The 12,826-nt window shown below is 41.7% G+C and overlaps 2 protein-coding genes across 6 annotated transcripts in view; one reads left to right on the top strand and one right to left on the bottom strand.

Annotated features, from left to right (window-relative positions):
- Positions 1-10,772, bottom strand: part of Prepl (prolyl endopeptidase like) — a 28,326-nt gene extending 17,554 nt beyond the window's left edge. The window contains exons 1-5 of one of the 3 annotated variants that reach the window (XM_029531171.1): positions 10,617-10,772; positions 8,897-8,996; positions 3,588-3,710; positions 2,463-2,529; positions 1,387-1,593 (exon numbers count right to left, since the gene is read on the bottom strand). In XM_029531171.1, coding sequence (XP_029387031.1) covers positions 1,387-1,593; positions 2,463-2,529; positions 3,588-3,662 — 349 coding nt within the window. In that variant the 5' untranslated portion in view covers positions 3,663-3,710; positions 8,897-8,996; positions 10,617-10,772. Of the gene's footprint in view, positions 1-1,386; positions 1,594-2,462; positions 2,530-3,587; positions 3,711-8,896; positions 9,432-10,616 lie in introns of all 3 variants that reach the window. The other 2 variants (XM_021217512.2, XM_029531172.1) reach the window with 2 other exon arrangements.
- A 298-nt stretch (positions 10,773-11,070) lies between these two features.
- The window catches only part of Camkmt (calmodulin-lysine N-methyltransferase), a 365,448-nt gene continuing 363,692 nt past the window's right edge, over positions 11,071-12,826 (top strand). For 2 of the 3 annotated variants that reach the window (XM_029531344.1, XM_029531345.1), the window contains exon 1: positions 11,128-11,376. In XM_029531344.1, the coding sequence (XP_029387204.1) occupies positions 11,239-11,376 (138 nt within the window). In that variant the 5' untranslated portion in view covers positions 11,128-11,238. Of the gene's footprint in view, positions 11,377-12,826 lie in introns of all 3 variants that reach the window. The other variant, XM_021218032.2, reaches the window with a different exon arrangement.

Consider the following 12,826-nt stretch of genomic DNA (forward strand, 5'->3'; position numbering starts at 1 on the left):
GGACGGGTACAGTCCTGTTTGCTTTTGGGGAGGACGGGTACAGTCCTGTTTGCTTTTGGGGAGGACGGGTACAGTCCTGTTTGCTTTTGGGGAGGTGGCTGCTTAACTCTGTAGAGACACTGATTGCTCTCTCTCCTACTCTGTGCTCAATGTCTGCTTCCTGGGACAAAGATGGCTCAAACTACCAAGAGCATTTAACAGGGTCCTTCCTTTCAGCACCTGGCTGACCGTCACTATAAGTCAGGGCTATATAAAGCTGGATCAATACTAAAAATGTCAGTTTCTATTGGTAAATGTCAGCTCAACATGTTCCAGTTTCTAGGAGTGATTTTGAGACATGTCCTATATTAGATCTCCACAATAAAAATAAATATAAAAATAAAATAAAAACAACAATAAAAAATAATCCAAATTCAAGGTTGAATATAATATCAACAAGTAAAACATCTATAAAACTTCAGTCTGCATACTAAACTGGCTAAGAATTACTATATAGCAGAATATACACGTAGGACTTAGATTAGAAGTGGTTTAAAAACATGAGCACTACTTTATTTAAAATGTTTTACTTATTATCAGTGTGTGTACAAAGTGTGTGGGAATGTCATGCATGTCTGTGCTGTAGTGCATGTCTGTGTCTGTCCCAGTGCGGGTGTGAAGCCACTTCCAGGAAGCAGCTGTCTCCTCTCGCCATGAGTTCTGGGGTTGAAGTCAGGTTTGTGTGGAAAGTGTTTTTACCCACAATGGCTCTTGACAGCTCATGAAATATTTATTTTGTATTTTTAATTTTGTATGCGGTGTGTGATGCTTTGTACAAGCTTGGCCCAGGGAGTGGCACTATTTGGAAGTATGGCACTGTGGATGTGGACTTTAAGACCCTCATCCTAGCTGCCTGGAAGTCACTAGCAGCCTTCAGATGAAGATGTAGAACTCTCAGCTCTGCCTGTACCGTGCCTGCCTGGATGCTGCCATGCTTCTGCCTTGATGATAATGGGCTGACCTTCTGAACCTGTAAGCCAGCCCCAATTAAATGTCCTTATAGGAGTTGCCTTGGTCATGGTGTCTGCTCATAGCAGTAAAACCCTAACTAGGACATGGTGTGTCTCCATGTGGGTCTCTGTTGGATCCTTTAGGAGTTAGGAGCTATAGGTGGTTCTAGGTTGCCCAACATGGACACTGCAAACTGTCCATGGGTTCTCTACAAGAGTGACACACATGCTCTCAGCCACTGAGCCATCTCTTCAGTCCCCCATGAACCCACTTAGATAATTAAAGGAGGGAGTATTTTTGTAATACGGACTCCATAGGAAGCTGTGGAGTGCAGAGAGAAAGGACCGCTGTGAGCAGCGCCTCGGCTGCCTTTTTACAGACGACTTGGCGGCTTACCAAAACTGGACACATTTGGGAGAGATGCTTCCATTACAGGGTGATCACTGAGCTTCACAACTATTAAGGTGGATGTCTCAGAATCCTCCGTCCTTATCTTGGCAGCCACATATTTTTCATCAGGAGCAACTCTGATACAATCGATGAAGGGCTGATCCAATTTAAGTTCTTCCAGGTTGAATAAAACTTCATAATTATCACTGTCGGCTGCATAAAGGAAGGTAGGGAAGAAAGAACTCCTCAACTTACACTTGTAAATCGTTTTAAACTATGCTTAACATTTTAAATTGACATTCTCTGAGGTATTAGACTGATGTCTTTCTACAATCATTATTAAAAAGTGTTTTCTTCAACATTATTCTACGTATCAACCTATGAGCTACAGTCATAGTCTAGGACAGTGTTTCTCAACTGTGGCCCTCTAATACAGTTCTTCAGGTTGTGGTGACCCTGCCGCAACCATAAAATTATTTTCGTTGCTACTTCATAACTGTAATTTTGCAACTGTTATGAATCATAATGTAAATAAATACTTTAGGAGTTAGAGGTTTCCAAGGAGTGGCAACCCACAGGTTTGGAACCACTGGCCTAGTGTTTACAGAACTCATAAAAAGAATATACCTGACACACGTAACATATGCGAAGTGCCTAGCACAGCACCAAGACATAGAACATACTCACAACATGCTGGACCCATGTCCACTACAGCACTGAGACATAGAACACACTCATAACATGCTGGACCCATGTCCACTCTCCATGTCAAAGCTCTTGAACATGGGTTGTTAACTTAAGTCAACCCAGATACTAAAATCCACTCAGTTCAAAAATTTAGAAATATGAGTTCGAGGCCAGCCTGGTCTACAGAGTGAGTTCCAGGACAGCCANGGCTACACAGAGAAACCCTTTCTCGAAAAAAGCCAAAAACTAAAAACCAAAAACAAACAAACAAACAAACAATTTAGAAATAATCTCTAACCATCTATTCTAGTATCTTTGAGCAACTACTCTCAAGCCTCCTGTCACACACTGAAACCTGAAGGCCAGGCCATCAGTGAAGAAGACCCGTAGTTTACCTTCTTCATCCTTGGAACGAACCAAGCAGCAGCCTTCTTGATAATAAACAAAGCCGCCATGTTTAATCTGACAAGAAGGAGAAAACAGGACTTATTTGATAATAATTTAATTATTTAACGGTTTGACTACTTCAGACGAAGGGATGACACCTACCATAGGGTTGATCTACTGAGGTACGTGAATAAACGATGAAACGGATCAGTTTTACAACACAGGTAGCAAGAAACAGCTTTCCTAAGCTGTTGGCAATTTCTGATACATAATTGCATAACAAAATCTATGATGTTCATCTAAGATCTGTTTAGTGAGACTCAATTAACAATATCAAGCAGCATCATTAAGATAATCTAAAATGATAGAGAAGAAAACTCTGGATAACCTAAAATGCCAACCAACATTCTAGTATCCTTTCCTTTAAAATAACTGTCGTCATCAACCGTGCAGTACCAACTTGATTGAATACAAAATATACTATGGTGTGACAGTGAGATCAATAAAATAAATATTAACTATACATACATATGAACAGAGTTCTTGTCTAACACATATTAAACGCAGCTAACCTGGTTTCAGGTGGCATAAGACATTATATTACAGCATTATTTGAATCTGGATTGTCACCGCTATTTGTATTTTACTATGTATGTGATTTTCACTAATAATCTGTGGGGTGTTTTTCCAGTTTTACTAAAAAGTTTTCAATCTTTTTGTTCAATTTATTTCAATTGAGTGTTTATGACTGGTAATTATGACTGGTAATTATAAAATGATTAACTGTGTACTTAAGCTTTACTAAAGTGAACTTCATTTTATTAAAACATAGACTCAACATGTAAATACTTTTGAAATAACAAAGAAATGAATAATCTTGTATGAACCTCTCCTTGGAATTTCTACAAATTTACACTAGAGCTGAATTCACCTACTACGCTTGGTGCTTTATCTTAAGGATGAACTTTAAAGATCCTGTTCTCTTCATTGTGACAGCTGAAGATGCTAAGCGTGCTTGGAAGGCTAAGCAGGAGCTGATTTTGATGGGATGCTCTGCCTATGAAGTGCGAGGTGCTTCACGCATCTCCACTGCCCGCACAGCCAGTCCTCCTGGATAACGTGGTGCAGCTTACCTCCGCATTGACGACTTCGTACTCTTCCTGTGGCTGTGTTTCCAGTCTTGTTCTCACTTTTTCAAATGCATCCATGTTTTCAGAAATGGACTTTTCACTTTCTGGCTTAATAGGCAGAAGATCCTAGAAACATTTTGGTGGTATGGTCACAACCTTCCAAAGCCATGGGAAACTCTTCACTTCTTAGGATCGTTACACTTTTCATGCACGTGTTACAAGGTTAGGTATTTATAAAATGTGTTTTATAATATGTGTTTTATTTTATTCCTTCTTAAGCTCATCATAAGAAAGCAGACACTTGATGCATTGTAATAACTGTATGAGTCCTTAAGATATTTCTAGACACACCAAGAAGTCCTGGCTATGTTCAGAAACACTACATACAGTTAAGGAGGAAAGAGAATCCTTTCAACTTTTACATATTTAATCAAAATGAACCTTGGGGGGTGGGGTGGGGCCCAGGAAAGACTGAAATACAACCTACAAGGAGAGAAATGTCAGAGAGGAAAGTTAACTAATAGATATAGGTTATTGATTCAGAGAATAATTACAACACTTATCCTGGTTTATTGCATTTCTTATGTTGTTGGGATATATAATTCCACAAATATTAATAGAGCTATTTATTGGATAAGAAAGTGGAATAATGGCTCAGAAGACAAGGTCTCTCAGCTTTTTGACACACGGTTTCTCTGTGAAGCCCTGGCTGTCCTAGAACTCACTCTGTAGACCAGGCTTTAACAGAAAATGTCCACCTGCTCCCACCTGCTCCTGCCTGCTGAGTGCTGGGATTAAAGGCATGCGCCACTGCTGCCACCCAGCTCTTCCCTCTCTGTTTAAGGGTTAGTTAATTATAAAATAGGAAGGAAAAACAATGGAACCTAACGGTAAGTAGAGATGGAGGAGAAACTACATCATCATTCACCCACACTTGGATAAGGCTCAGCCTAAAATTGCCAAAGTATAAAAATGTTTAATAATTCAACACTCCACTGCTTTGCCTGGTGTAAACAAAAGAACTTTGGTCAAGATGTCTGATTCTTTAGCTCTTTGCCACCAATGACAAATTCAGAGAGATGGCAGTAAGTCCCTTGTAAGGATCCTGCAGCTGATACATGTTTACTGTCCAAGAACACTGGCTCTGGCACTTAACAACAATGTTGAGAATGTAAGCTACAAATGTAGATAAGATTGTAAGAAGTTTACAACCTAAAAGTAAGCAAAATAAAACAGAAAATTCATCAAAACAGACTAAATGGAAAAGAATTATTTTCACAAAGCTATTCTTTAAAAATCTTGGGGATGTTTTAATGACTTGGATTAGATTTAATTAACCATCACAGCAGCTATGGTAGTCTTAATCTTTCAGGATCCTATGGTAGTCTTAATCTTTTGGGATCTATTTTCTTTTAAACATTATTATATATTATTTATTTATTTTACGTTGGGGGGGGGAGGGGTTGTTCTCTCCTTCACTACACAGAACTGAACCCCAGTGCCAAGTCCTGGTAGCAAGCTCTCAACCCCACTGAGCCTGCTCACTAGCCTCTCCACTTCTACCTTCAATCAGAGCTGTAATTGTTGAATAATTATTTGCAGTCAAAATAATGAAAGTTTGACACATTATTTTCATTCATGTTCTTGCATTTTTATAATGTATATAGCTGATATTTGGAGTAAGGCAATTTGTAACCCTCTAATATTGCCTGGAATAGGAAACGATAAAACAGAATATGGCTAGAATTCTGTCTTGAAACTCTCTCTTAGCAAGTGGGAAGCCCTGAATTCAGTTTCCCTGAATCCTGTGGATACTGCTGGCCTTTCTGTGAAGTTTTTCTTCCTTTCCTTTTCTTTAGACAGAGTCTTGTGACTTTCAGGCTATGCTCACATTGGTGTGTATTGGAAGGTGACCCGAGCATCTGACCCTCCATCTCTAGAGGGCTGGGAGTACAGATGATCTATCACTCCCAGTCTGTGGTCTAGGAGTTGCTCCAGGGCCTTGTGCACACTAGGCAAGCACTCTATCAAATGAACCACACTCCCATTCCCAGGCATGCTGAACTCTTAAGGTTTCATGTGCACTACCACTCTTTCAGGAGCAGAAAGAAGTGCCTTTTACCACTTTCCAAAGGGCCCAACATAAATCCACTTTAACTATGAAAGGTATTAACAATCAAATGCACAACTTATTTGTGGCATAAGACACAAAATTGACAAAAAAGACATAAAATTGTGAAATTCTTTATCTTCTGTATCTTGTTCAAATTGTCATCATCAGTTATTTCTGAAGTTATTTCCTTGTAGGAAGAACAGTGCAAGAAGGAAAGGAAGGTAAGGGGAGCTGGTCTCTGCTCTGACACCACCCATTGAGTGCAATGGAGCCCATGATCAGATCGGTTAATATGCTATGGTAATTTCAGATACTGGCTGAAAAGAACATTACAACCAAACAAATCAGGGTTAGGTCAATGACACTTAATCACCAAGAATCTCCACTTTCTAAATATAGATATAGTCAGTAGCAGGCAGGCCTTGCATTTTAGTTACCAAAGGAACTTAGAAGACAAAACAAAAACCCACCACCACCACCACCACCACCACCACCACCACCACCACCACCAAAAACTAGACTTCTGGCTGGGTGTGAGGTCTATAATTCCAGTTCCTAGAGGGGCTACGGCAAGAGAATTGCATGAATAATAGTTTCACTCAACAATAAAATCTTGCCTCAAAAATCAATGAGAGGGGCTGGTGAGATGGCTCAGTGGTTAAGAGCGCCGACTGCTCTTCCAAAGGTCCTGAGTTCAAATCCCAGCAACCACATGGGGGCTCACAACCATCTGTAACAAAATCTGATGCCCTCTTCTGGAGTGTCTGAAGACAGCTGCAGTGTACTTACATATAATAAATAAATAAATAAATAAATGAATATTTAAAAAAAAATCAATGAGAAACTAGATCCTTAATCCTCAGCACTAGCCATTCTACTTCAACAGGAATGGCCTCCTAAGAAGATCTAGGGATCTGCATCTTTACCAAGGTCCCAGGATGGATAGAGTGCAGAAGTTGGTACAGAAAGATCCTAAAGTTCTATGATAGTTAATTGCTAAGGTAACAAAGGCACAGTGAGGTTTGAATCTGTGGATTTGGTTTGCATTTTTGAGTGAAGAAAATGAAGACCCCTGACTAGTTTACAGTCCTATTAGTTCTGGCAAATTATCTTCCTTTCCATCATTTCTATTACATATGATATCTTCTCTGTTCTTCTGTTAATTTATATAAGTAGTTGGTCTTTAAGTAGATCTATTAAAGGCCTTCTACTTTACTACATATAAGAGTGGACAAATCTGGAACTCAGAGGAACCTGCCGAAAGAAAGAAAGATGCATTTTTGTCCTCCGAGTATTTTCATAGCTACGGGATTATCTTTTACAAAGCTTCCCCAGGTCTCAGAGCAGAAATGAGTAAACACCCCACCGTTTTGATAATTTTATTTGTCATAGGAGGAACAGTTGACACACAAAATGCAGGAAGCAGAGCTGCTTTGTCAGGGGAAGAGGTTCCTAAAAGAGCTTCTGTTTGTAGTTGCTGTCAGGGCAGTTTCTAGGAATCTATGACAACATTAACAGTTGCCTCAGAGACAAATGGCTTCAGAGAACCTCTTGGCTTAGGGTGTGAGCCAATCTCACAGCTGCTACTCTGATGGCGACTCCTTTTACTATTTATAATCCAAGACAAAATGACAAAATGTTCTACTCATGATGCAAGATAAATCAACTCAAAGGCTTAGAGCAGTAGGTACAGCTTTAAACTTTACGAGTATACAGTATGGTAAGTCTATATTAAAAGACAAAAAATAAAACAGCAAAGGAATCTTTAAAGTTTCTAGGTGTGTACAGTTAAGAATGATAGAGCCAAGCTAACTTTCCAAAGGAAAGCAATTTAAAAGATTAAAATGTTGCAAGTCCAGGAAGGGAAAGGACCAACATGAAAAGCTAAAGCCAAAAGACATACATGTACCAAATAGTTAGCTAAGAACAGCACTGAGTAAAAACTGAAAACAAAACAAGATTAGGTAAAATAAGAATAATTAGAATACACTTGAGTGTTCACCAATAGATGAGTAAACAGAATGTAGATTATATAAAGAGTGTTCTCTCTATAGAGAGGGAAGAAGTTATGATACATGCTATGGCACTGAGGAATCCTAAGAACATCAGCAAAGGAAAACAAACCAAAGAAAAGGTTAAGTATTGTGTGCCTCCGCTCACCCAAGACACCAGGATAGGTAAATCCGTGGACACAGGGAGCAGACTGGAGGCCTCAGGGCTGAGGGAGACACACAGGTGGGGGATGCCTTGGGGAGGCCTATGAGAGGGTTTTGGAAATGGTGGTGATAGCTGAATTACAGTACTGTGACTAATGCCTCTGAGCTCTGCACTGGGAGGGGCTAAAATGGTAACTAAGAATATATAACTGCCACAATTAAAGGAAACCAAAACAGATTATAATGATGAAATGACTAAAATCATAAAAGAATGCTAAGATACTGTAAATTCTAGCACCTCAAGTGTAGTGGAAGGAGCCGCTGGAACAGAATGAAAAAGGAGAGGCTATCTGTCAAAGCAGGGTACACAGCTGGATTTCAAGTTAAGTATGGTGACCATGCAACACGACAGATTAAGTGGGACACTTTTGAGAGGAGAGAGGACTATTAATAGTCACACAGGGACAACAGGTGCACACTGGGCCTGTCTCAGGCTAACTGGAACACGTGGTTACTCTCTATGCAGGTGCAACCAGTTCATCGGGGCCCAGTGCAAGCCCACAGTTTGGGGCCTGGCAGAAGAACAACAGTCAGTGTTTTCTTTTGGAATACAAGTTGTCCAAAATGTACGATAGCTTTTCACTCCTTTGTATAGAGAGATAATACACAAGTATGTGACATTTATTGATGTTTACTAATCTGGGATTCATACAAGAAGCAGCATATTATCAGGTTTATTAAGAGGCATAATTTGATATTTTAGTAATTTCGGAAAGCTATATTTTAAAACACATTTACAGGTGCATTAAATTTTGAGATCAAATCAGTTTTCAATGAATCTGCATTTTTATAAGCATTTCAGCTTTAATAGGTTCACATACATTCCTTTGTACTCATATTGACTACAGGTATTTGAGCCTAAAATATATCTTAAAATCAAATTAGAATTACTGAGAAAATTAGTAATGGATACCTTACCCATTATTTATGAACTAAAATTAGTATTAATGGCCTACAAACAGATTAACTTGAATAGTCCATACCTTACACGAGAAGCTCCGACTTGGGATGTTTCTTGCTAATCCTGATATCTTGGGTTTATTCTGCAGACACTTGGTTAGGTGGTACTTTTTCAATCGTACTCTATTGTAATAAGGATCAGCGACGTTACAGTAATTCTGCTTCTGCATGCATTTCCCAAGATGAGGAATACTATACTTCAAAGCTCGGAGAAATAATTTGGTCGTCTGCAGCATGGTGGCAAAGTCCCTGGTTTTTTTGCTCCCTTAGGGGCTGCCAGCACGTGAATGATTTCATACGTATAATTATACAGTAATGGGATCTTAGTGCATGTGAGGTCCCCACATCTTATCCCTCCCCTTTGGCGTCATGAGGCCCTTAGGTTACCAATAACTGTAGACATCTGATAACTTGGGTTAAATACATTTAAAAACTTGTATGAGTTAAGTTCATTCAGATCATACTTCTTGGCAGGCGTGACTTAATCATGTCATCTGTAAAGTCAGTTTTTCTAGGGTCAAGCTAAGCAGCAGTGACTCTGGAGAACGTATGGACAAACTAAAACAAAAAACAGAAAACAAACAAAATAAAAATTTGCAAATGAGTAAATGAACTTAATGGGAATCTCAGGTACTCAGATCTTACATAATTCTGGGCATATCATTGGTATGTGAAAGACAAATTGGAAAGAGCCTAAATGACGTCATAAAAGGGGGATTCCTACTTGTTGAGTGAGGCTAGGCGCCAGATAGTTTTTACCTAGCTGTCTAGTTCAAGCTTCATGTGTACTTGATGATTGAGCTAGAGTCGTTCATTGTCCAGGTGGCCCAAAGGTAGCTCTGGGGAGCTAGAGACATTTCCTCAACTCACTTGTTTCAGTGAAACGCCCAACTGATTTGGCTCCTCCTCCTAGATAAGCAATTGGACTTAACCATAAAAGGATAATTAATTAAAAACAACTGTAAGATGCACAAATAAAATGTCAAGTCATCTTTGGTTTCTGCTGGAAGGTAAAGATCATTTTAACTTCCATGGCTACAGACCCAGGTTTAGGTCTTGGGCCTTGCACGCTAACTGCATCTGGATTCAATTTCTTCACTTGTAGAACAGATATTAACCATAGCACTTACTCTCTGCTGTTGTTGTTTTGTAATAAAACCAAACAATTTATGTTAAGAACTTAGTCCAAGTACCTGACACATAGTAACCACTCAACAAAAGGTCGTTAATATTATTAGCATAGGAATAATTTAGCTATGTTAAACACTGTTGAGCGTAAAATGAAAGAAATCTTCTCTAACACGTTCCTTGGTAGCACAGAAACACTGCGTCAGTTTTGCCATAGATCCGACCAGCTATGACGCCCCCTCCCCCCCCTTAATCTCTTATGTCGCAGCAAAATAATGGGACGGTGGAGCAGCACCCTAGAAGAAAAATGCTTTTAAATCGCTTAACCTGTCCCCATAGCCTCAACCCATTCATTCTCCATCTGCATTGAGAAGACACTGCAAGGATAGGGAGACTGGTGGGGGTAAGCAAACCGGTGCTCCAGGAGCACCTCCTCGTATCCCGGTGCAACTGTGCATCCCGAACACGTCGTATTCTCAGGACGCGAGGGAATGGTACGGGTTAGCACGCACAGAAGAGACAGGGATCAAAAAGGGACCAGGGACGTGAGGAATGGCTGGAAGGTGGGAAGAGGAATTAGGAAAGGGGACCCTCCGGCAACCCTTCCATACGTACGCAAATCGAAAGACAGCTGGACGAGCGAAGGTAGAGAAGACAAAAGCGAGAAACCGAAGCTCTCAAGACGGAGCTGCAGTCACCTCAGCCTTGTCCACCCGAAGGCAGCCTCCAGCACCCCGCAAGAAAGACAACCTACCTCGCGCCGCCCAGGGCGAGTTTGCAGCACGCCGGTCTACGTAACACCAACCCAGCCCGCTAGGGAAGCGCATTTCGCCATCTTTATTATGGTCAGTGGTGGGGCTTTTCTCTTCCGGGACTCACTCATCTTAGGAGACACCTGTATTTTGGTTTTCTGGTATTCTGGCGAGCAAGAGACAAAGTGAGAAAAAAAGGAAAACGACGAGGAAAGTCCCCTCTGCCGCTATTCCGCCGTCCCCTCCCACGCCGGCTCGCCCTCACTTAAGATGGCCACCAGAAAAAAACTGGTGCAATGATGCGACGCCGCTGTTTTGGTTGCCAGGGAGATGCTAATACCGGAAATGCGGAATTCGGGGAGGGTGCGCGGAAGAGCTGTGGGCAAGAGGCCGGGCGTCGCAGGTCCTTACAGGGAAGAAGTTGGCAGGTCCTGACAGGGGAGAGCCGTGGTGGAGGCAACCCCCGCGTCCAGTCGGCTCTGGAGATGGAGTCGCAGGTCGCGGCCGCTGGGGCTGCAGAGACGGAGGCAGAGGCGGGCAAGCGTCCCGCGACGGGCAGTGCCGGCCAGGGCTCGCTGGTCTCGGCGCCCAAGGGGGCCGTCCGGTGGCAGCTTCTGCGACAGGTAAGGGCGAGCGCTCGCCTCCCCTGCCTGTGGCCACTCCCCTCGCAGGTAGCAGGCGCGCCGCCGGGGCTCGCACTTCTCCGCAGCCCTGTGTGGGGAGCCAGGCGAGAAGCGCCCCCTTGCTTCATCTTCCTGTCCCACCAAAAAAGGGAGAGACTCTGGCGGGGATGGAGAGCGGGAGAGCCAGAGCGAGGTCTCAGAAACTCAGAAAATCCTTGTGCTCGCCTGTCTGATGTGGGACCGCCTGAAACACCGCGTGCTGCTCTGCTTTCCTGCCCCTTCCCTTTTATTTTATTTTATTTTATTTTATTTTATTTTATTTTATTTTATTTTATTTTTGCTTCTTAACTCCCAGCCTGGCCGCTGTCACCGACTTCCTGGGTGCACTTTTTGGTCCCACGTCTCTGGAGATCCGTGAGGTTCACTAATGGGATGGAGACTGCACGCGTTTCCTTGTTTTGTATATCGGAGAGTAAAGGGGAGAGGGAAACCTACTGCTTGCTCCTTTTCCCACCACGTGAAACTCAGACGTTTATCTTCTAAGTTTGGAGTCATTATTGGGATACTCGGTGCCCAAGATGTAGCAACGAATCCAGATGTGTTGGCTTCAATCTTCCAAACCGCGCCAGTGAAGGCTGCTGTGTTTATAAGTTTTCTTATTCATTGCAACTCCTCACAGCAATAGAAAAGTAACTAAGACAGTGGCCGGGGGCAATGAGTCCTTAGTATATTAATTATTTATTGTTTTCTTAACAACCAAGCACATGTCACATGTCAGGCAATGTCTGTGAACCACCTGGTAGTCTCTTGATAAAACCTGAGTGGTTTACTGTTGTGTACCTGGTCTATATACCCATAGTTCTCAGAGTTGGCTGGCATGTTCTCCCAGTTATGGTAGAGTGTATAAGAGCAAGAGGCTCTTAAATTCCCTGCTTACATGATGTCTGTTAACATGTAACAGACATCATTTACTTATTTACTTTTGCTATTACTGTGATAAAAATACTAGACAAAGCAATTTATGAAAGGAAGGGTATATATTGGCACACAGTTTGACGGTACAGATTTTAGTGGAAAAGTCAGGGCGGCAGGATCCTGGAGCATTGTGTTATCAGTCAGGAAGAACAGAGCGACGGATGAGTACTAGTTAGTTCTAGTTCTCCTTTTTATTTAGTTCGAGACTCAGTGTATAACATGATGATACCACACTGAGTGTGCCTCCCCACCTCAGTGACTGTAGTTAGGAAAAAATTCTTTACACACATGCCAAGAGGTTAACCTAATATAGATAATACCCCCTTCTAGACAGGTGGAGACTTTGTCCGTTCCTCTAGTTCTTGTCAAGTTGATAATCACTGTCTTAGTCAGGGTTTCTATTCCTGCACAAACATCATGACCAAGAAGCAAGTTGGGGAGGAAAGGGTTTATTCGGCTTACATTTCCATACTGC

Source organism: Mus pahari, chromosome 18 (genome assembly GCF_900095145.1).
Source record: "Mus pahari chromosome 18, PAHARI_EIJ_v1.1, whole genome shotgun sequence".
Taxonomy (NCBI): Eukaryota; Metazoa; Chordata; class Mammalia; order Rodentia; family Muridae; genus Mus; species Mus pahari.